Source organism: Gymnoscopelus microlampas (genome assembly GCF_963454915.1).
Source record: "Gymnoscopelus microlampas genome assembly, chromosome: 21".
NCBI classification, from domain to species: domain Eukaryota; kingdom Metazoa; phylum Chordata; class Actinopteri; order Myctophiformes; family Myctophidae; genus Gymnoscopelus; species Gymnoscopelus microlampas.
Window position 1 is genome coordinate 3,766,511 of NC_139958.1, and position 21,831 is coordinate 3,788,341.

The 21,831-nt window shown below is 41.3% G+C and overlaps 1 protein-coding gene across 1 annotated transcript; it reads right to left on the reverse strand.

The window, feature by feature from the left end:
• Positions 1-17,602: 17,602 nt before the first annotated feature.
• Positions 17,603-20,098, reverse strand: LOC311037604 (E3 ubiquitin/ISG15 ligase TRIM25-like). The gene has a single exon (XM_084046831.1). It carries the CDS (start codon positions 20,052-20,054, stop codon positions 18,207-18,209), a length of 1,848 nt encoding a protein of 615 aa, XP_083902957.1. The 5' UTR covers positions 20,055-20,098; the 3' UTR covers positions 17,603-18,206.
• Between the last annotated feature and the right edge of the window lie 1,733 nt (positions 20,099-21,831).

Consider the following 21,831-nt stretch of genomic DNA (forward strand, 5'->3'; position numbering starts at 1 on the left):
TAAGAAAGGAAAACATTTTGTAAATAGCCGATCTACAAGCTCACAAGGCCTCGCAGTGCGAGGCGTTGTGAGCTTGTAGATGGGCTATTGTCATATTTATCTGTGGAACCGAGTCAAACTAAAAAACTAAGTTCAAATATGATTATGTTGGGGGGGTCCCCAGTTCATATGATTATTTGGGAGGTCCCCAGTTCAAATATACTGTTCCATTCTGGTCAGGGTGCTGATATTGTGCATGTTGGCTCACTAGAAACACTCCATTTTGGTTCCATTTTGGTTCCCAAATGGCCCCTTGTGTGTAACTCTGAGAGTGTAAAAATGTATTACGGGTCCATTTGGTTCCATTTGTACACTCTCAGAGTTATGGGGGTCCTTGAAAATAAGACAACCACTGTGCCACACTAAGGGCAGGTACACACTGCAAGACATTAGGTCCGATATTGCTGTCGCCGACATTTTTTGGCGCTCGCCGACAAAACCTCCCGACCTGACGCAGATCGGCCTTTGATCGGCGAGATAATGCTCTGGGTGTGTGAAAGGCTCTGCGACCCGATGTGGCCGCGATTCTCCGCTCTGCGACGGCTTTCCGACCGTTTTCAGATATCTAAATTGTTAGATATTCATCTCTGTCTGGGACAAGACAACAGACAATATCATACACTATGAACGGGGCTGCGAGCACCTTGCCTGGAGATGCACGCTACAGCCAATGAGAGCACATTACAGCCACAGTGGCTATGGGGAGCGTCGCTGGACCTGACCACAACAAACAGTCCCTACCGCAATATTACCGTCCAGTCCTGTAATAAGTTAACATTATAAAACAAAATGATAAAATGAGCGAGCCTGGTGGGCTGCTTATTTTAGAGGAATTGTACAGAGAGAGAGAGAGAGAGAGAGAGAGAGAGAGAGAGAGAGAGAGAGAGAGAGAGAGAGAGAGACAGAGCGAGAGCGAGAGCTCTCTCTCTGTGTGTGTGTGTGTGTGTGTGTGTGTGTGTGTGTGTGTGTGTGTGTGTGTGTGTGTGTGTGTCGTTGTCTGTGTTGCCAGATTTTTCGAGAGAAATAAGCAACCAGGTTTGTGAAAACAAGCCCAACAAGAGCGACTATGAGCACTTTAAGCCTATATACAAATACATACTTGAAAATAGACGATCGACAAGCTCACGTTGTAGATAGGCTATTTTTAAAGAAGACATTTGGGGGGGGGGGGGGGGGGGATATTTACAAAATCCACACAGATCTTGAATGGGGGTCTATGGCACAACATGTTTTCAGAAGGGGGAGGTCTGCGCTCTGTGGAAAATTAATTATTATTATTAATTTGGGGGTCCTTGCCATGAAAATGTTTGCGAACAACTGGTTCAAACAACATTAGAAAACAAGGCCAAAAAAACAACTACACTTTCAAGCAACTTTACAGAAAAACAATCCCAAAGTCGCTTATAATAAGCAGACATGGCACTGACCGCTTCTGCGCTCTTGACGAGCGAGCGAGAGAGAGAGCGAGAGAGGGGGGAGAGAGAGAGGGCCCGGGGGAGAGGGAGAGGGAGAGAGGCATATCACGGGATACGTCGATTAAAATGAATTGGAATAAACACAAATGTATGTATTGGGTCTGACTCTGGAGATAGCATCCTAGTGAACTATCCTACAGTGTGTCAGCCCTTGTCGGGGATCAATCGTGTTGTGAAAACCACAACGATATTATGACAGCCGATTTCAAGAAATAAACTCCTGCAGTGTGTTATGCTTAACGATCAGATGACCCCCCGACCACTTTAAGGTCTTGCAGTGTGTACCTGCCCTAAATGGAACAGAGCCTTAATTAGTATTATTGGCAACACCTGTGAAGGAAGTAAGGAAAGGGCCGAATTCATTCCCAATATGGCTGCTGTGCATAGAGCCTATTGTGCAGCTGCCTGATACCACTTTATAAGATCTAGTCCACCCTCAGGGCCAGACAGAACTTGTAATTTTGATAATTTTAACCGCGGCACTCGGTGCCGCGCTATGAGCTTGTAGATCTGCTGTTTTTGAATAGCCAAAGAAATCTCAAAATGACACAGATGTGTTCCCGGATTGAATGGGTTAACTCAACTATTATGTTATCTACACAATGACTCTTAATCATAAAGGAATTTCCAAACAGATCCCACTATATGTCACACACAGGCCCAGTTCATTCACAAATTATAAAAAGACAAAACATGATACAAATATGAACATCCCTCCTCCTCCTCTACAGCAGTGGTTCTCAAACCTTTTCATGTCAAGGACCCCCAAAATGATATGTATTTGGCCGCGGACCCCCATCTCAAAATATTTTGTTCCAGGGACCCCCAGAAGCAAAGATTTGAGTTACAAATGTTTGCTTTAAAAAATATTATATTCAAAGATTTGCAGAAATATTCACGATTTTTCTTAAATAGCCAAAGTATAAAAGGTTAAAGTGGTTACAAATAAAAATGATTGTGATTCTATATTAACACATTTTGCTGGGGACCCCCTGGAACCCCCCCAAGGACCCCTGGGGGTCCCCGGACCCCACTTTGAGAACCAACGCTCTACAGCCCTTTCCCAATCAACAGGATTACCCTACCAGCTCTGCAGAGGAGAGACACGTGACCCACACATCATTTAACTTCCTCACAGGGTCAACAGCCTCAATAAACATATAATATTTAAAACCCTTTTAGTCCTTGTGTGTTGCTTTAAAAATGTCATTATGCACACAGAGGAAACATTGCAACACAATTTATCTGTCATTTCCAAACCAGCTGGTGATGTCTATCAGTCATTTGACTCAGCTGTGTGTGTGTGTGTGTGTGTGTGTGTGTGTGTGTGTGTGTGTGTGTGTGTGTGTGTGTGTGTGTGTGTGTGACACACCACAAGGTGTTGGCATCAAAATGTACTTTAAAACCCTTTAAGCCCTAGAACGCATCTGTACCATTTTTAGATTTGAGCTAAAAAGCTTTATTTTACACTTTGGCTATTCAAAAATAGCAGATCTACAAGCTCATAGCACGGCACTGAGTGCCGCGCTATGAGCTTGTAGATCTGCTATTTTTAACTCAAATCTTTGCTTCTGGGACCCCCTGGGACAAAATATTTTGAGATGGGGGTCCATGGCCAAATACATATAATTTTGGGGGTCCTTGACATGAAACAGATTGAGCACCACTGATATAGAAACATACATTTTTCAGAATATTATAGAATAGGGATTTAGGAGACATGTAGAATCGGCTTCAGGTCTTAATGGGTCCCAAAAGTAGAATGTACTCATTATGCAGAATGTCCTGTTTCACAAGTTTTTGAAATGGATACAAATCTTTTGAAAATAGCAGATCTACAAGCTCACAATGCGTCGCATCACGACGCATTGTGAGCTCGTAGATCTGCCATTTTCAAATGGCCGAAATGGCTGAAGTGTTTAATATATGTTTAGTAATAATCAAAATCTACAAAGTAACTAGTAACTTAAGTTTGCAAATAGTAGTGGAGTAAAAGTACCATAGTTGTCTCTTAGATGTAGTGGAGTAAAGTAAAAGTACTGCAAATTGGAAATATTATATGTATAAGTAAAGAAAAAAAGAAAAGCTCACAGAGAATTCTCAGGTAGAATTCTGGTAGGATGGTAGGATGTCATACTGTGAGAACCTCAGTCTTCTGGGCATTTAGGACACAAGAACCATCTCTGCACAGTCTGTGTCTCCACTGAGAAACAAAGAAAGAGAGAAAGAAACAAATAATTAATTCAAGTGAGCGAGAGTCAGTCACAACATACACAGCCTAGTAGTGTATTGGTTCTCAAAGTGGGGTCCGGGGACCCCCAGGGGTCCTTGAGGGAGTTCCAGGGGGTCCCCAGCTAAATGATAGATTAGGAACAAATGGACCCTTATGGGTCTGTAACTCTGAGAGTGTACAAATGTAACCAAATGGACCTTTATGGGTCTGTAACTCTGAGAGTGTACAAATGTAACCAAATGGACCCTTATGGGTCTGTAACTGAGTGTACAAATGTAACCAAATGGACCCTTATGGGTCTGTAACTCTGAGAGTGTACAAATGGAACCAAATGGACCCTTATGGGTCTGTAGCTGAGTGTACAAATGTAACCAAATGGACCCTTATGGGTATGTAACTCTGAGAGTGTACAAATGGAACCAAATGGACCCGTTATTAACATAGATTTTACAGTTGTGGGGTCCCAGAGATAGAAATGCCATTAAATGGGGGTCCGTAGCCTAATGCAAGGACTGGGGGTCCTTGAAATTAAAATGGTTGAGAATCACTGCTCACCTGTTTGTCTGGATGTCGCCTTTCCGACGTTAACGAATCCTATTCCTAACCCTAACCGCACGCGGAAGCCATTAGTCGGAGTGGCGAGATGTCGGTATGGAAGGAGCACCCCCATTCACTTGTGTTTTATACAGCCTGCTCTTCACCAGCCTAATAAACGCTGATATCTTTACCCATAACCATGTCCATGTGGACTAATGTTACATTAGGAGTTGTTAAAGTTCACTTTTAAACTGTCTTTTTACGGCCAAACTTTAAACGTCGCGTTTGCTGCTGTGTAAGAGCGAGAGAGAGAGAGAGAGAGAGAGAGAGCGAGGCGGCAAACACCTGCTGTCCCTTTGATCTGACCGCAAAGCGGTCTGCTACTGTATGGGCAGATCTACAAGCTCACAATGTCTCGCACCGCAAGGCATTGTGAGCTTGTAGATCTGCTATTTTCAAATGGCCGAAATATATATATAGGGCTTAAGTGGTTACTGTACGTTTTGTAATAATAATCAAAATATACAAAGTAACTAGTAACTAAAGTTTTCAAACAATTGTAGTGGAGTAAAAGTACAATATTTATTTCTGAGATGTAGTGAAGTAGAAGTAAACGTACTGCAAATTGGAAATACTCGAGTAAAGTAGAAAAAAAAATCTCAAAATTGTACTCAAAGTAGCCTACAGTACACCCCTTGAGTCCATATACTCTGTTACGTTCCAGCACTGACTTAGGCCTGTCATGAAATGAATACCAAGGACCTCAATGGAAACAAGGCCTTCAAAGTATTATAAATGTAATTGTGATGTTTTACATTATTTTGCCTAATAAAACACAGCTCAATAAAACACATATTATATATTCACTTCACACATCCTAGTTGCAATTGTGAAATTAGGCTACTCGCAATTCCATCAAAAAAACTCACCTGCTCGGAGATACTTGTCTTGTTTTAGCGTTTTAACAGTTTGTTCCACCTCCCTGGTTAACATTGTTGTCTCTACTCGACGTCAATGTGGAATAATGTTACATTATGAGTGGTTTAGTTAACTTTTTAACACTCTTTTTTACTTCTAAACAATTAAACAGAGCTGCGTCACAAAAGCTCGTTCGTATTTGCCGCTGTGTGTGTGTGTGTGTGTGTGTGTGAGAGAGCTGTGTTCCGTGAGCAGAAATAAGACTTCCGGTTGACGATCTCTTCAGAATAAGAGTACCCTCTAGAGTAAAAAGAAACCATTGAAAATCATTGAAAAACGGTTCATTTGCACATTAAAACTATAAATTAAGCATTTAAACGAAGCTATATAACACATATTATGTTTCTGTGTAACAAAAACGTTTTTTTAAACATTAAAACATTATCTAAATGGATAAATGCTGTTCAAAGGACTGCATAGCCTATACAAATTGGACACTACCGGAGACAGCTGGCGATGCCAGCACTTGTGACATACACACGCGTTCAGGGAGACCCCCTCTACACTGCCACACTCTCCGCTAAGCGGGAGAGGTGTAAAAAAAAGTGTGGCGGGCAGTCCAGTTTGGTCAGAAGTGCCCTTTTCTGCCATTTTCAGACAATAGTGGACACTGGACCGGAGACGGCTGCCGATGCCAGCACTTGTGACACACGCGTTCGGGGAGACCCCCTCTACAACGCCACACTCTCCGCTAAGCGGGAGAGGTGTAAAAAAAAGTGTGGCGGGCCGTCCAGTGAGGTCAGAGGTCAGAAAAGTGCCCTTTTCTGCCATTTTCAGACAATAGTGGACACTGGACCGGAGACGGCTGCCAATGCCAGCACTCTCTTACTTCGGTAGGAAGACTGTTCCAGTGATGGGAGGCTCTAACAGAGAAGACTGTTTTACCAAACACATTCCGTCTGAATGGCACCACAGTCTCCTTTGGTAGTTGCCCTTGTTGTTCTGTCACCACTCTCCCTTCGCTCTATGAACTGTTTTAGTGGTGGAGGTGCAAGCCCATTTAAAACCTTAAAAAATGAGACAGGCATCTGCAAAATGTTTAAAGCTATCAAAATTAAATAAATTATACTTTTGAACTATACGGCAATGGTGGTAACGGTTGGGGTTTTGATCAAGTGTTTTTAATGTCTGTTTGTAAAGTGATTCTATGGGTTTGAGAGTTGTTAGATTTGTCTGTCAGTGCATTGTGCAAATAAGTGTAAACAACATTGTGCAAATAAGTGTCAATTGGTCACCTGGTAGTACCAGGTGACACTTTGCCGACTGGGACTATTTCAAAATGGTTGAAATAGGCGATATACAAGCTCACAATGCGATTTACAATTTAGGCATTTAGGCATTTAGCAGACGCTCTTAATCCAGAGCGATTTACAGTAAGCAAGGTAATACATCAAATGCATAGAAATAGTAATCTAGGATCATATGTAAACCAAGAATCATCAGTCTAACAGCCCCCTATCCCCCCAAAAAATCTATAATCTCTACATTGAAACTATTCAAACTATATGTAACCATGGCACAAATATCACAGATCATGTAACTTCGACTACGCCACTTTGGGAGTTTCGCCCAAAGAATCAATTAAAGTGCTAAAGTAACTAACACATGTACAACACAGGTTCGTTTGTAATTGACTGGAGCAGAGACGTGCTTCTCAAGGTAATGAATAATATTTATTATAAATGCCACAGTAATGTTATCATGCTTTTACAGTACTTTAATTAAACAGGTATATCACAATTGAAATCACAAATAAAAGGTTAAACGGATCAAAAGCACTATAAAATCTATCAGTGAGAGACACTGATCAAAAGCACTATAAAATCTATCAGTGAGAGATAGTGAAATCTATCAGTGAGGGTTAGGTGCACACAAAACCACACATACGCATGCAGTGGACAGTAGAAGGTCTCCCCCACAGTGCGACTGGTTGCCTCCAACTAATGGGGTACAGAAATGGCAATTAGATAATCATATATATATACAGTGGCATAATCAGTGGCAGTTGGTGATCGATGCAAAAGTAAAATACAAAGAAATAACTAAGAAAAGGGGCAAAGGCAGCAATAATAATAATAATAAACTTTATTTGTATAGCACCTTTCATGACATGAAATGCAGCGCAAAGTGCTTTACAGAGCAAGAATACAGTTACAACCAATTATTTGCACAATGCGCTGACAGACAACCAATGGAGCTAAGGAGCGCCTATAAAACAAAAGACAACAGTTAGCCCCCACCAGGCATTATAATTATAAATCAACATACTTTCAAATCAAAATACAGAGCATTAAATACCTCAACAGTCAAGGTCTGTGTCTAGGGCAGGGGCATGGCAGCATACAGTGGCACCAAAGCAGCACTATACTGGCGGGAGAATACAGGGGCCTATAAGTACAGAATAATGTTATAACCACCATACTGTAGGAGGGCACAATCAATACAAAGGCAACTTTACACGACGTACCTCAGATTAAGTGAGGTTTGGGCCCTACTTGGCCTAGAAACCACCTCTTGGCCTTTGCTCTGCGCTCAACAGTGAGGCAGAGAGGAGGGCGCCTGAGGAACATTAATACCATTAATAAATACAAAACAACAGTAAACAGTTTAAAAGCAAAACAACACTCCATTGCCTACCTTGCTCAGACAAGCCAGTGCCTACCTACAGAGTCAGAGAGCCAAGGCAAAATGAGTGCATGAGCACTAGGCTTTATAGGGGAGGGGTTAATCAGCGATTACCTACACATGTGTAATTGGGGTGTGGACCCAGAAGCCTGAATGGAGGCAGGTCTCCCTGTTACATATAGGATGCCAGGTCAACAATGGCCTGGCATCTGTCTACATAACATGGTATCTAATTACATTTTAGCCTTTGCATAAGCCTGCAAGCCTTCTATCTTCTATTTTTGCACATTTGGCACTGCTGCTACAGATTATCATACATGTTTTAAGAGGTTTATCATACATGCCATTCCATCTGTACTTTCATTTTATTTCTGTTATCTATAATTTTAAAAAGACATTGGTTGTGTTAGCACAGTCTCTGTAGAAACAGCTCCCAACATTTCACTGCTTGTACCTGTATTGAGTAAGTGACAAATAAATCCCTCTTGATTCTTGTTCAGATTAGTTCCAGAGTTCTCTTTGAAAATGTCACACATTTTGAAATGGCTCCACATCCATTACCTGATAGAAGAGAGTTGCAGATTTTCATGGAACTTGGTAGAAATTATCTCTAGGCTGCCCTATAAAATGGCTCAAGGTCACAATCATAGTCACAGTCAATGTTACATCAGTCATATCTCAGGAACGAAGATGTTGGTGTGTGCCTTTATTAATGGTATTGAAATTTTATACTGATGTCAAACTGGGAAACTGAAATAGAAGCAAGACTTGTCCATAGCCATGTCTGTTTTGTGGGAGTATCCACACATATCTATCAATAACTGGTCAACGCAACAGTACTGTACTGTATACACAGAAGATGCTTTAAAACTTCCTGATGATATTCTGTGGCACTTCCTGGGACTTGCATCCTCTTCCAAAAAGCCAATGAGTAGGTTTGATTTATTATGGAGTCATAAGGAGGTGACATCAATAGAACTTTTTAAAAGGTATTTTATTTAATTTGATACGTGAAGTCACAGCAGTAGATTGGCTAATTTCAGCATGCAACCAAGTGTAAAATGTAGCATTACGACGCCATCAAGGCCCGCCAAAATACATTTTTGACGACAAAATCAACTGTAGATTTAGTCGACTAAAATCGTATTATATTTAGTCGACTAAAACTACACTAAAACAAACATTTAAGGTGAATAAAATATGACTAAAACGAAATTAAATGTTATTCAAAAGACTATGACTAAAACTAAATAAAAATTAACACTGCGTCACAATGACATGACAACAACAGGTAACCTCAGTCTGTGATATTAATCTACAATTTTTTGTGTTAAATTGTGACTGTAGCCTGAATGATCAGTGGTCAATTGTAAGCAAGAACAGATTGTTATAATTGTAAGTAAGTAATAGTAAGTGCCACGGCAAATAGCTGTCTCGTGTCCAGCGCCCAATTTGTGAAGTCTATGCTCTGAAAATGGACCGTTTTCTGGCCCCTGACCTCACTGGACGGCCCGCCACTTTTCCAAATACACCTGTCTGGCTTAGCGGAGAGTGTGGCGTTGTAGAGGGGGTCTCCCCGAACGCGTGTGTATGTCACAAGTGCTGGCATCGGCAGCCGTCTCCGGTCCAGTGTCCAATTTGTATAGGCTATGCAGTCCTTTGAACAGCATTTATCCATTTAGATAATGTTTTAATGTTTAAAAAAACATTTTTTTGTCACACAGAAACATAATATGTGTTATATAGCTTCGTTTAAATGCTTAATTTATAGTTTTAATGTGCAAATGAACCGTTTTTCAATGATTTTCAATGGTTTCTTTTTACTCTAGAGGGTACTCTTATTCTGAAGAGATCGTCAACCGGAAGTCTTATTTCTGCTCCGTTATTTCTGCTCACGGAACACAGCTGGCTGCAGCAACGTTGGCTGACTGGGGTAACCGAAAGTCTCGCCCCAAAGCACACTACCCCCATTTGTTTTCGCGGACCAGTGGTTCTTGTATTTGTTTTACTGAGGATAAGGACATAAATACGTTTAGGATTAGGCATAGTTTTACTGATGTTACGTTTAGGAATAAGGTTAGGTTTAGACCCATTTCTTCACTCTTGCTTTTGGTTGATTTTTAAATCTCTGTGTTGTTATTCATGTCTATTATTGCTGCTATTATTTTAATCTTGTTTTATGCTTTTCATTTTTTGCTTTATTGTTAAATTAGTTGTACTTTTTCTGTAATTGTATTCTTGCTCTGTAAAGCACTTTGAGCTGCATTTCATGTCACGAAAGGTGCTATACAAATAAAGATTATTCATTATTATTATTATTATTATTATTATATTACACTGTTACATTTGTGGAGAAAAGTGAAAGTGTGCCAAGAAAATAATGACAGAGAAAAAAAGCACCAGAAGACAGCAAACAAATTATTGTATAGTGGTGTTTTTATTGAAGTGAGATCTATGGTTAAGACCTTATCTTGAGGTAGAAGTTGTGCATAACCACAGATCATGGCTATGGATCAGACTAATCATCCAACAGTGGACTCATTTAACAGACATTCAAAATGTGACTATTATTTTTTTCAAACTCAGACTATCATTTCAAACTCAGTTTGAGATATTATGATGTGAAGTGAGGACAGAGCTTCCCTCCTGGTGGCTTTATTTCTTGAACAGCTGAATGGGGGCGGGAACCGTGATGTCCTTCCCCTTTTCCAGCTTCTTTTCGCATTCAATCAAGTAGTGGACTCCGTCAACCAACAGCTGAACCAGCTCCACCTACAGTACACACACACACACACACACACACACACACACACACACACACACACACACACACACACACACACACACACACACACACACACACACACACACACACACACGCACACACACACACACACACACACACACACCAAAAGGTTATCTTTGAACCCAGAAATGGACCTAATCACCCCTTTTCCAATGTGTTGTGGACTTGGACCATGTTTGAGCGATCCATCTTAGAGGACCTTGTATTGTGAATTGTACTTTCATGTACTGTTGTTTATTTTTTATACTTGATGGTGTATAAAATTGTAGTGAGTGTATTAACTAGCTATTAGCTATTAACTAGCTTCAAGTCAGTTCTTTACAAATTTGCGGTATGATAAATTAGACATCGGTGCATTTGAAATTCAAGTTCAAGTTCAAGTATGTATTTGCCATTTCAAAACAAGTTTGATAGGAAATTGTCTTGGTGCTTCCTCTCACATACAAGACAACACAATAAACAACAGCACAAAGACAAGAACAAAAAGAGACACAAGAAACAGAACCAAACCAGGACCAAGCTGTAGCTTTGGCTCATGTATACAGTACAGACAGTAGAAGAAACTGCTTAGTGCAATTATGTAGCAATTTTTAAAGTGCATAATTAAAGTGCATACCGTCTAGTTTGTGTTTGTAGTGCAAGAGTGTCGTTAAGGTGCCTGACTGCTTGGAGGTATGTGCTGTCTCTAAAACGGGAGGTTCTACTCCCAATGCTGCCATATCTCCTACCTGATGGGAGGAGATTGAAAAGGTAATGGGCTGGATGGGAATGGTCGGCTATGATTTTTTTAGCCCTCTTCACCAATCTAGTGGGATAGAGTGATGACAGCGATGGAAGGCTCGAACCAATTATCCTAGCTGCCTGACGTGTAACCCTCTCCAACCGTGTCTTGTCCTGTGCGGTTGTATTGCCGTACCAGACAAGCATGGAAAAGGTGAGCACGCTCTCAATGACTGACCTATAGAAATGTATCATAGCTGTTTTACTGACCTTGAACTTTCTAAGCTGCCGCAAGAAGTAGAGACGCTGGTGGGATTTACTGACCTTAAGGCTGGTGTTGAGTTCCCATGATAGGGATTCGTGGATGGTGGTTCCGAGGAACCGGAACGAGGAGACCCTCTCAACCTCTACTCCATTTATGGAGAGAGGAGGAAGGAAGGTTTATCTTTCTCCTATAGTCAACAACCAACTCTTTGGTTTTTGAGATGTTAAGTATGAGATTATGGTTCTCACACCACCTCACCAGGTCATCTATCTCATTGCGATAGCCAGATTCATCACTGTTTGTGATTAGGCCTACCACAGAGGTGTCATCTGCAAATTTAAACAACAGGACAGAATTAGTGTGTGATTGACAAAAATATGTGTAGACAGAATATAGAAAAGGAGAAAGAACACAGCCCTGGGGGGCACCTGTGTTAAAAACCTTGGATTGTGAGATTAATTTGCCGACTTTGACAGCTTGTTTTCTGTCACTTAAAAAGTCATAAATCCATTTGCAAATGGATTGTTTAACACCCAGTTCCTGTAGGGTTTGGATCAACTTAACAGGAACGATGGTGTTAAACGCAGAACTGTAGTCGACAAATAAGATACGTGCATATACAGGCACCACCCTGGTTTCCAGATGTTGAAGGATAGAGTGCAAATGTAGTGGAACGCAGTGAGCTGGGATTGAACCCGAGGCTCCCACTCGCCAGTCCAACGTGTTACCAGTCATGCCAATAGGGCTGAGCCCGATTGGCAGGTCTGTTGCACGCCGGTTCTTGGCTAATTTGACTGTGGGGGCTACAATCACCCCCCCGATCTTTGGAGCGCGTCCTCGCGCTTCACACTTCACGCCGCGGACCACCGTACACAACGTTCCTCATGTCCCTCACGCGAGGATATTACGCTCCTCGTCCTGCCGACTACGCCAGATTGTAGTGGAACGCAGTGAGCTGGGATTGAACCCGAGGCTCCCACTCGCCAGTCCAACGTGTTACCAGTCATGCCAATAGGGCTGAGCCCGATTGGCAGGTCTGTTGCACGCCGGTTCTTGGCTAATTTGACTGTGGGGGCTACACAAACACAAGGACACTGCATCGTCAACACTTCTATTTGCCCTATAGGCAAACTGATGGGAATCAAGTGAGATGCTGGACATTAATCTACACACCAGCCGCTCAAAAACCTTCATAATGACCGATGTTAAGGCAACAGGCCTATAATCATTAAGACAGGTGATGTTGTTATTCTTCTTTGGGACTGGGATGATCACTGCTGACTTAAAACAAGCAGGCACGATAGAGTGTAGCAAGGACTGGTTAAAGATGGAAGTGAGGACTGGTGCCAGCTGGTCGGCACAGTGTTTAAGGGTGGCAGGCGACACGCCGTCAGGCCCTGCTGCCTTTCTGGTGTTTTGCTGGCGGAGCAGGACTCTGACGTCATGTTCTGATACAGTGGGAGGTGTGTCCCCCTGCTCTTCCAAAAAGGAGGGGGGCTGATGAACTCCACCATCGAAACGACAGTAGAACTCATTGAGCCTCCCAGGGAGAGAGGGGTCACTGTCTAGAACATGGTGCTTGGTTTTATAATCAGTGATCGCCTGCAGCCCTTTACCAAACACCTCTGATGTCATTAGCTTGAAGTTTGTTTTCAAGTTTAGCTTTGTAGGAAGCTTTAGCCTTAAGCACGGCACGTTGGAATTCATATTTTAATGCTTTATATTGCACTAAATCCCCCTGCTTAAAAGCGACATGTTTCCTCCTACAAAGCACCCTCACTTCATTATTGAACCAGGGCTTGTCGTTGCCGTAAACAGTGACAGATTTAGTTGTAATACAGACAAATTGTGATGTTATGTGATGTGATTGATGACAGTAGCTATCAAGGTTTATTTCATTAAGACACTGTTACAGCCATTCCCTGAAGAAGACAAACGTTGGTTGTTCATTCAAAATAAATCCTGCATCGTGGCTATGAGTGTTCGGGCCTTTTCTTTGCTTTTAAACTTATTTACCAAGGTCACCAGCACCTCGCCAATACTGGCGTGCGCCCTCCTCCCCTTGTGTTTATTAAGACACTGTTAACCTATATACAAATCCAGACCAATGTACGGTATTTAAGGCAAGACCTCAACGACGTAAACCTGCCTCTGATTTGCCCAGACGGTCGTTGTTGGAGATGTCAAACGTGTCTCCGGTGGCGGCGGTGTCGACTCCGCCCGTGCCTCTCTTCTGCAGCCGCAGGTTGTCCAGGATCTTGGAGAAGCGTGCGTCCTATACGGGGTCAAAGGCAGTGTTAATTTTGACAACAAATTTTAAATTTAGTCTTACGTCTTTTGAATAACACACCGTTTAGTTTTAGTCCTACTTTAGTCTTCTGAAAATCTTTAGTCTTAGTCTTAGTCTAGTCCAGGGGTCTTCAACAGGGGGTCCGGGACCCCTAGGGGGTCCTCAGAGCTACTATAGGGGGTCCGCCAAATCTTTGTGTGATAGGATTTTGTTTTTTTTTACATTAACCACAACCCTATAGAATTCCTTTTCTGAGGGGAACATTATCCAAAAATAGCAGATCTACAAGCTCTCAACGCCTCGCGCTGGCGAGGCGTTGAGAGCTTGTAGATCGGCAGCTAGGGGGTCCTTGGCCTGAAAACGTTGAAGACCCCTGGTCTAGTCCACTAAATATCAAAAACCTTAGTCTTAGTCTTAGTCGACAAAATTAACACTCGTCAAAGGTCAATCATGTCAAATAATGCAAATCAATCAGATTTTAGACGTATATACAGTGGCGTGCACAGACATTTTGAGGGGCAGCTGCTCAAGTAAATTATACTTTTTTTTGTTTACTTGGTCTGCTCTTTTTTCCCTCTACACCTATACCTCTTTGCCAAAAATAGCCGATCTACTTGTAGATCGGCTATTTTTTGGCTAAAGTTCTCCTCAGGAAACCACATGACACGACATGACACGACACGCTGCATTCCCTGTTCTCTCCTCTGGTTATCATCACCATGTCAATGATTGAGACAGTAGATCGGCAGTGGTGTAAAGTAACTAGTACATTTATTCAAGTACTGTACTTAAGTAAAATGTTGAGGTATTTTTTTACTTTACTGGAGTTTACTTCTACTCCAATACATCTCAGAGACAAAGAGGCAAATATTGTACTTTTACTCCACTACAATTATTTGAAAACTTTAGTTACTAGTTACTTTGCATAATATACATTATTATATTAGAAAACATACATTAACCACTTTAGCCCTGTTTTATACATAGGCTATTTGAAAATAGCCGATCTACAAGCTCACATCGTGTTGCGATGTGAGCTTGTAGATCTGCTATTTTCAAACATTTTAGTACTTTTACTTTTGGTACTTTAAGTATATATATCTATATTTTTGGGGCCTTTATTGATAGGAAAGTAGGCTGACAGGAAATGGGGAGAGAGATGGGGGGGTGACACACAGCAAAGGTCGTCGGGATCGGGAATCGAACCCGCCACACGCTGTCAAGCTGGATTATAAATGGTGCATTTACATAGCGCTTTTACCACGCAAGGCACCAACCTGCTCATCGGGAGCAATTAGGGGTTCAGCGTCTTGCTCAAGGACACTTCCACACTAACTCTAGGGGAGCGCCGCAGCCCGGGATCGAACTGGGAACCTTGCGGTTTCCAGTTCACTCTACCCGGCCACTCTACCCCTGAGCCACTGCCACCCCACATATGGTGGATTACCAGCATATGTGGTATCCGCCTGGACCGCTAGGCCAGCGGGCAAACCTGGCATTAAAAGTATATTTTGATGCCAATACTTTTGTAATTTTACTCAAGTAACATTTTGAACACAGGCCTTTTTACTTGTAACAGAGTATTTTTGTCCCTAAGACCATAACTGCATCAAAAGTAATCAACAAACTATATCAGTGTTTTTCAACCAGTGGTCCAGGGACCACCAGTGGTCCTTGAGGGAGTACCAGGGGGTCCCCAGAGAAATTACTTAACGTAGCGTCACAATCATTTTCAACCATTTAGCTTTGGCTATTCAAAAATAGCAGATCTGCTATTTTTGAAAAACCTTGAAAAAGTGTGCATATCTTTGAATGTTTATATTTTTTTTAAGCCAAAATTAACTGATATCTTTGCTTCTGGGGGTCCCTGGCACAAAACATTTTCAGATGGCGGTCCGCGGCCAAACGTATATCAATTTAGGGGTCCCTGGCATGAAAAAGGTTGAAAACCACTGAACTATATTATTCAAAACTGGTCAAACATAGGCCAAATTGTCAAATAATATAAGAAAGAGGCAAAACATAGCAGATCTACAAGCTCACACCGCCAGAATTCAAGATTTACTTGAGTAAAGTATAAAAGTATTATAACAATGTACCTAAAGTACCAAAAATAGAAAGCACTCATTCCGCTTTCAGAAGTTTTCAAATGTATAAAATGTCTAAAAATGTCCTTTTGAAAATATCAGATCTACAAGCTCACAATGCATCGCATCACAATGCCGCACAATGCATCGCATTGTGAGCTTGTAGATCTGCTATTTTCGAATGGCCGAAATGTATATAGGGTTGAAGTGGTTAACGTATGTTTTATAATAATAATCTAAGTCTGCAAAGTAACTAAAGATGTCAAATCATTTTAGTGGAGTAAAAGAACAAAAGAACAATTTTGCCTTTGAGGTGTAGTGGAGTAGATGTAAAAGTACAGAACATTGAAAATACCCCAGTAAAGTAAAAAATACCACAAAATTTTACTTAAGTACAGTACTTGAGTAAATGTACTTAGTTACTTAACACCACCGGGTTTAGGGAAATTCTAATCCCCTCCCCCTTGTAATGGCCTACACTGTAGCCAGTGACTGAAGCTCCACACAGCTCCAGTCTGATAATCAGGCTACATTTACTTTGTATCAAATGGTAGGGGAAAAAAGCAACAAAAAAACATAACAATGGGTCACAACAATTTAGTTAAAAATGTTCGCTTCAAAATAATATATAATATTCAAAGATTTGCACACATTTTCACGATTTTTCAAAGATAGCAGATCTACAAGCTGCTTGTATATCTGCTATTTTTGAATAGCCAAAGTGTAAAATAATACTTTTTAGCTCAAATCAAAAAATGACAGATTCCAGGTCTTAATGGGTTAACCTTCAAGTTGCACCGAATGGGAAATTCTTGGCCGAAACCAAATACTGAATATAGGAAACAGTTGGCCGAATAACCGAATATGATTATTTCAAAAAAATATATATATATTTATTTAAATGTTGTACTATTGCTGTCATGGCTGTGCCTCTGTAATAGAGCTACATGATTATGGCAAAACGTATAATCACTATGGGTCCATATTGAGATCAGTTAAAAAATATATATACATACATTCGGTATTCAGCGTTAAAATCTATTCGGCCGAATACGCTTTTTTTGCCCATATTCGGCCGAATATATTCCGTGGCCGAATATTCGGTGCATCCCTACTTCAAGTGGTTACGTTCATTTGACTAGATTTAAAGTTGCTGTGTCAACCTTTCTACACAGACTGTTAGGATAGAAGAACAAAGAAGTGATCAGATATGTTTGGTTTGTTCATCTTTAATGTCACTTTATTCACAAGATTATTTATACTGTGTCCCAGATCAGTGGTGCTCAAACACAGGGTATCTGCACATTTATAAAGTGACAATTGGAGGAATTTTAAGACCTTTTTAACCCAAGACCTGAGGCCGACTTAAAAAAAAGAAATTCTAAATCCTAACACTTTACAAAATATATATTTATTCAAAGATTTGCACAAATTTTCACGATTTTACAAAAATAGCAGATCTGCAAGCTCGTATCGCGGCTATTTTTGAATAGCCTAAAGAAATCTAAAAGTGACACGGATGTGTTCCAGGTCTTAATGGGTTAATACCGCTAAAATAAAATGACCATTACTGCGTCAAAAGCTATCAACCAACTATACTTAAATATAAGTATATAATTATAATAAAAAATGGCCAAATTGTGAAATATTAGCTTTGGAACAGGTACACATTGTGAAAATAGCCGATCTACAAGTCAAGCACACAACTCCTCACGTTGCAGGTCCCCAGTTCTATAAAATAATATAGACACTATACTCATATACTAACATTTATTCTACTATTATTATCATGTTGGTTAGTTTTTATGTATTATAAATGAATTATAATATAATTATTAATTCCAACAGGTCTGTCACATTTCTTCTGTAATAAGAAAATATGGAAAAATTAAATCAATATTTCACATGGCATATCAAATCCATAAAGTGATGATTACATCATAACAAGACAAATGGTACCAAGAAGGTGTATGAATACAATAGAAGAAACTATTAACAGCCACTTTAAGCCCCTATTGTACTTCATCATACAACGCAAAGCAAAAATAACTGATCTACAAGCTCTCAAAGCAGAGAAAAACTAAAACAAAATAATAATAATGAAGAAACAATTCTGGACTCGTGACACGAGAGACAAAACAGAAGTGCGATCTACTTGAGGACACACAACTCTGCAATGGCTCCTGATGAAAGATAAAGTCCAACATGGAGGTTGTGTGTGAACATGGTGTGGACTGTGTGGAGGAGAGTCATGGTGTCAGACACACTGAAGGTGCCAGACACACTGTAGAAGGACAGAGTACCCGCGCTGTGGTCCAGGTACACTCCTACTCTGGACACTCCTACTCTGGCGGTCACATGGCCTGGGAGGTCAGTATCAATGCCGCCGTGTCTGAAAACATAACCTCGTTTCTTACCCCGTATGTTACCCCGTAAAGACCACGATTTATCAGTGTGTCCAAATCCACATTCAACACCGTTCCCAGCTCTGCTGATGTCTTTATACGAGACTGCTATATTAACACGGTCTCCACTCCACTCTACCTCCCAGTAACGCCGTCCAGTCAGACCCTCTCTACTCAGAACCTGACTAAATCCAGTGAATCTCTCTGGGTGATGAGGATATGATTGTATTTTGTACATCCGTGCGACTTTTCTGTTCCCTTTAGACAGAGACAGGAGTCGATGAGCTGTGTTTAGATCCAGTGTGATTGGACGTGAATATTGTAAGAACTCAGCTCTGGTCTTGGGCTCTGGTGGAGTTGACAGTGAAACATCCACTCTGTTCACCGTCTCTGAAGACAGGATTTGATGAGCCGTGTTTGGATGACGTGTGATTGAACGTGAATGTTGTAAGAACTCAGCTATGGTGTTGGGTTCTGGTGGAGTTGACAGTGAAACATCCACCCTGTTCACTGTCTCTGAGACGTTTGTCCCTTCCTCTGTAAGGATGTCCTCTAGTCTGTCTCTCATCTTGGACACGGCCACAGTCACATCTTCAAAGTATCTCAGAGGACGGACATTGCTGCTGACTGGGTGTGTAGATTCACTGATCGTTGAGAGGGAGGAGGTGTAACGCTGTAGAAAATGGATGTGATCCTCTGTGAGCGAGAGCTGCTCCAGCTCAGCGTGTCTCCTCCTCAGGTCAGTGACCTCCTGCTCCACACGCCTCCTCAGTTCTTCAGCACGACTCACTTCACGTTCCTGCTGCTCTCTGATCAGCTCCATCACCTCAGATCGTCTTCTCTCCATGGAAGAGAAGAGCTCAGTAAAGATGGTGGCACTGTCCTCCACTGCTCTGTCAGCACAGTGGTTGATGAGCGTCACCTCCTGGTGAAGCCCCTTCACGTCTTTCTCTCTCTCCTGGATTCTCTGCTGGATGTTCCGCTGACTCGTATCGAGCTCTTTCTGTCTCTCGGTACGTTCTGCTGCAGCTGAGATCGTATTGTGACCTTTGTGTTCGTCCATGGAGCACAGAGAGCAGATCAACTGCTGATCGGTACGACAGAAAAGCTTCTTCACCTCGTCGTGATGAGAGCAGATGTTCTCCTGAAGCTCGCTGGAGGCTTTGACCAGCTTGTGTTTCTTAAAGGCAGGAGACTGATAGTGAGGCTGGAGGTGAGTGTCACAGTAAGCGACCAGACACTGAAGACAAGTCTTCACAGCTTTTCGTTTTCTTCCAGGGCAGGAATCACAGGCCACGTCTCCAGGTCCAGCGTAGCAGTGATCAGGAGGAACATCTTGGCGTCCTGCCTTCTTCAGGCTCTCCACCACCTCAGCCAACATGGTGTTTTTCTTCAGAACAGGCCTTGGGATGAACAGGTGTCTGCACTGTGGACAGCTGAACCTCCCTTGCTGATCATCCTGGTTCCAGTATCCCTCGATACACCTCCTGCAGTAGCTGTGTCCACAGGGAACAGTCACTGGATCCTTCAGTAGATCCAGACAGATGGAACAACACAACCGTTCCTGGTCCAGTTGAACTCCCTGCTGCGCCATTTTAGTACGACTGACTGTGAATAAAGTAGATTTAGTCCACTCTGCAGAAGGTCACCATGTGGACACCACGGTCAGATGAATAACCTGTAAGACACACACATATATCAACATTACACTTTTCCCCCAGATGTTATATATCGTAGAATTCATATAATATTAAAATTGTTTAAAAACAAATCTACAAAAACTATTATTGCTTTTTTCCCTAGTTCTGTTATATGTTACAGTTTGTGTTGCAACTGTTAATTTGTTTTCAAAATATTTATAACTAATGCAATGTCATTTGTGTGTGTGTGTGATAGAGATATATATTACTGCAACACAACTGACAACTAAAAGAGTGGTCCAAAAAAAAAATCGACATTATATTTCCCTTAAGTTTTTATGTTAAGTATAATAACAGTCAGGGTAATCGCCATATTCTAAGTTAATAGTAACCTTTGTGTTCTTTTTGTAAATTAACTCCCTACTTGATCATACTACAGCATCACACAAAGGCATCAAAAGTGGCAGATCTACAAGCTCAAAATGTGGCACAAACATGGAATAAAGCTAAATAAAATGTCATGAGTGAAAGTGTAATGTATTATCATTATCATGTTCTACATACAGCCACCAGGTTGAAGAAATCCTATCGCTTTTATGACATTTCTGAGACCATTCATGTTTATAGAAAATACTACTATGTTCTAAACCAGGGGTCTTCAACGTTTTCAGGCTAAGGACCCCCTAGCTGAGAGAGAGATGAACCAGGGACCCCCTCTATATTGTATTTAATTGTGTTTCAGATTAACTTTTATTTTTTACTTTACTCTTTTTTCATTGTGAGCTTGTAGATCTGCTAAGTTCTCCTCAGAATAGGGATGCTGGGGTTCAAGTGGTTAATGTAAAACATAAAAAATCCTATCACACAAAGATTTGGTGCCCCCCCCTGTAGTAACTCTGAGGACCCCCTAGGGGTCACGGACCCCCTGTTGTAAACATGTATTCTGAGCACTTCAAATACTCTTTGATCTTAAAATAAATTAAAAAAATCTACAAGATATACAAGCTCACAGCACAGCAGCGTTGTGAGCTTGTAGATCTGCTATTTTGGGTTTAAACACTTTATGTGTTGTTATTGTGTGCTATCTATGGAGCAGTAAGAGCGTTAAGGAAAAACTACAAACAAATCAGCCTCGATCAAACAACTCCCTGGCCGCCCTGGTCCGAGGCTAAAGCTTAACGTTATAAAATAAATAATAAATGTATGAATAAATAAACTATGGCGACGGTTAGCCCTATAGCTGTAGAATACAACCCTCGTAGACGTATTTATGATTCTGACGTTTTCAATCTACGAGAGTTGTAGGGTTCACCCCCCATGGACACAGGGACTTCCTGCACTATACCCCGTAGACACTCCAAAAATGTACACATTGAAAATAAAGGTGCTTACCCCCACGCTCCAAATGTTAACTGTCTTTACGGGGTAGTAGTTTAATGTAATAATCCATATCTTTCAATAAAGAAGTGTTTTAATGCCGTCTGTGGCCGAACGCCATTTTTTCACCCTCGTTTACTTCCTGTTTACATTGAGTGTAATTCCGGGTTTCACCAGATGGGGCGCGTCACTACCGCCCATTGGGAACTTCCGACAGAATCGGCCACAGACGGCATTAAAACACTTCTTTATTGAAAGATCTGGATTATTACATTAAACTACTACCCCGTAGAGACAGTTAACATTTGGGGCTTGGGGGGTAAGCATTATTTTCAATTTGTACATGTTTGGAGT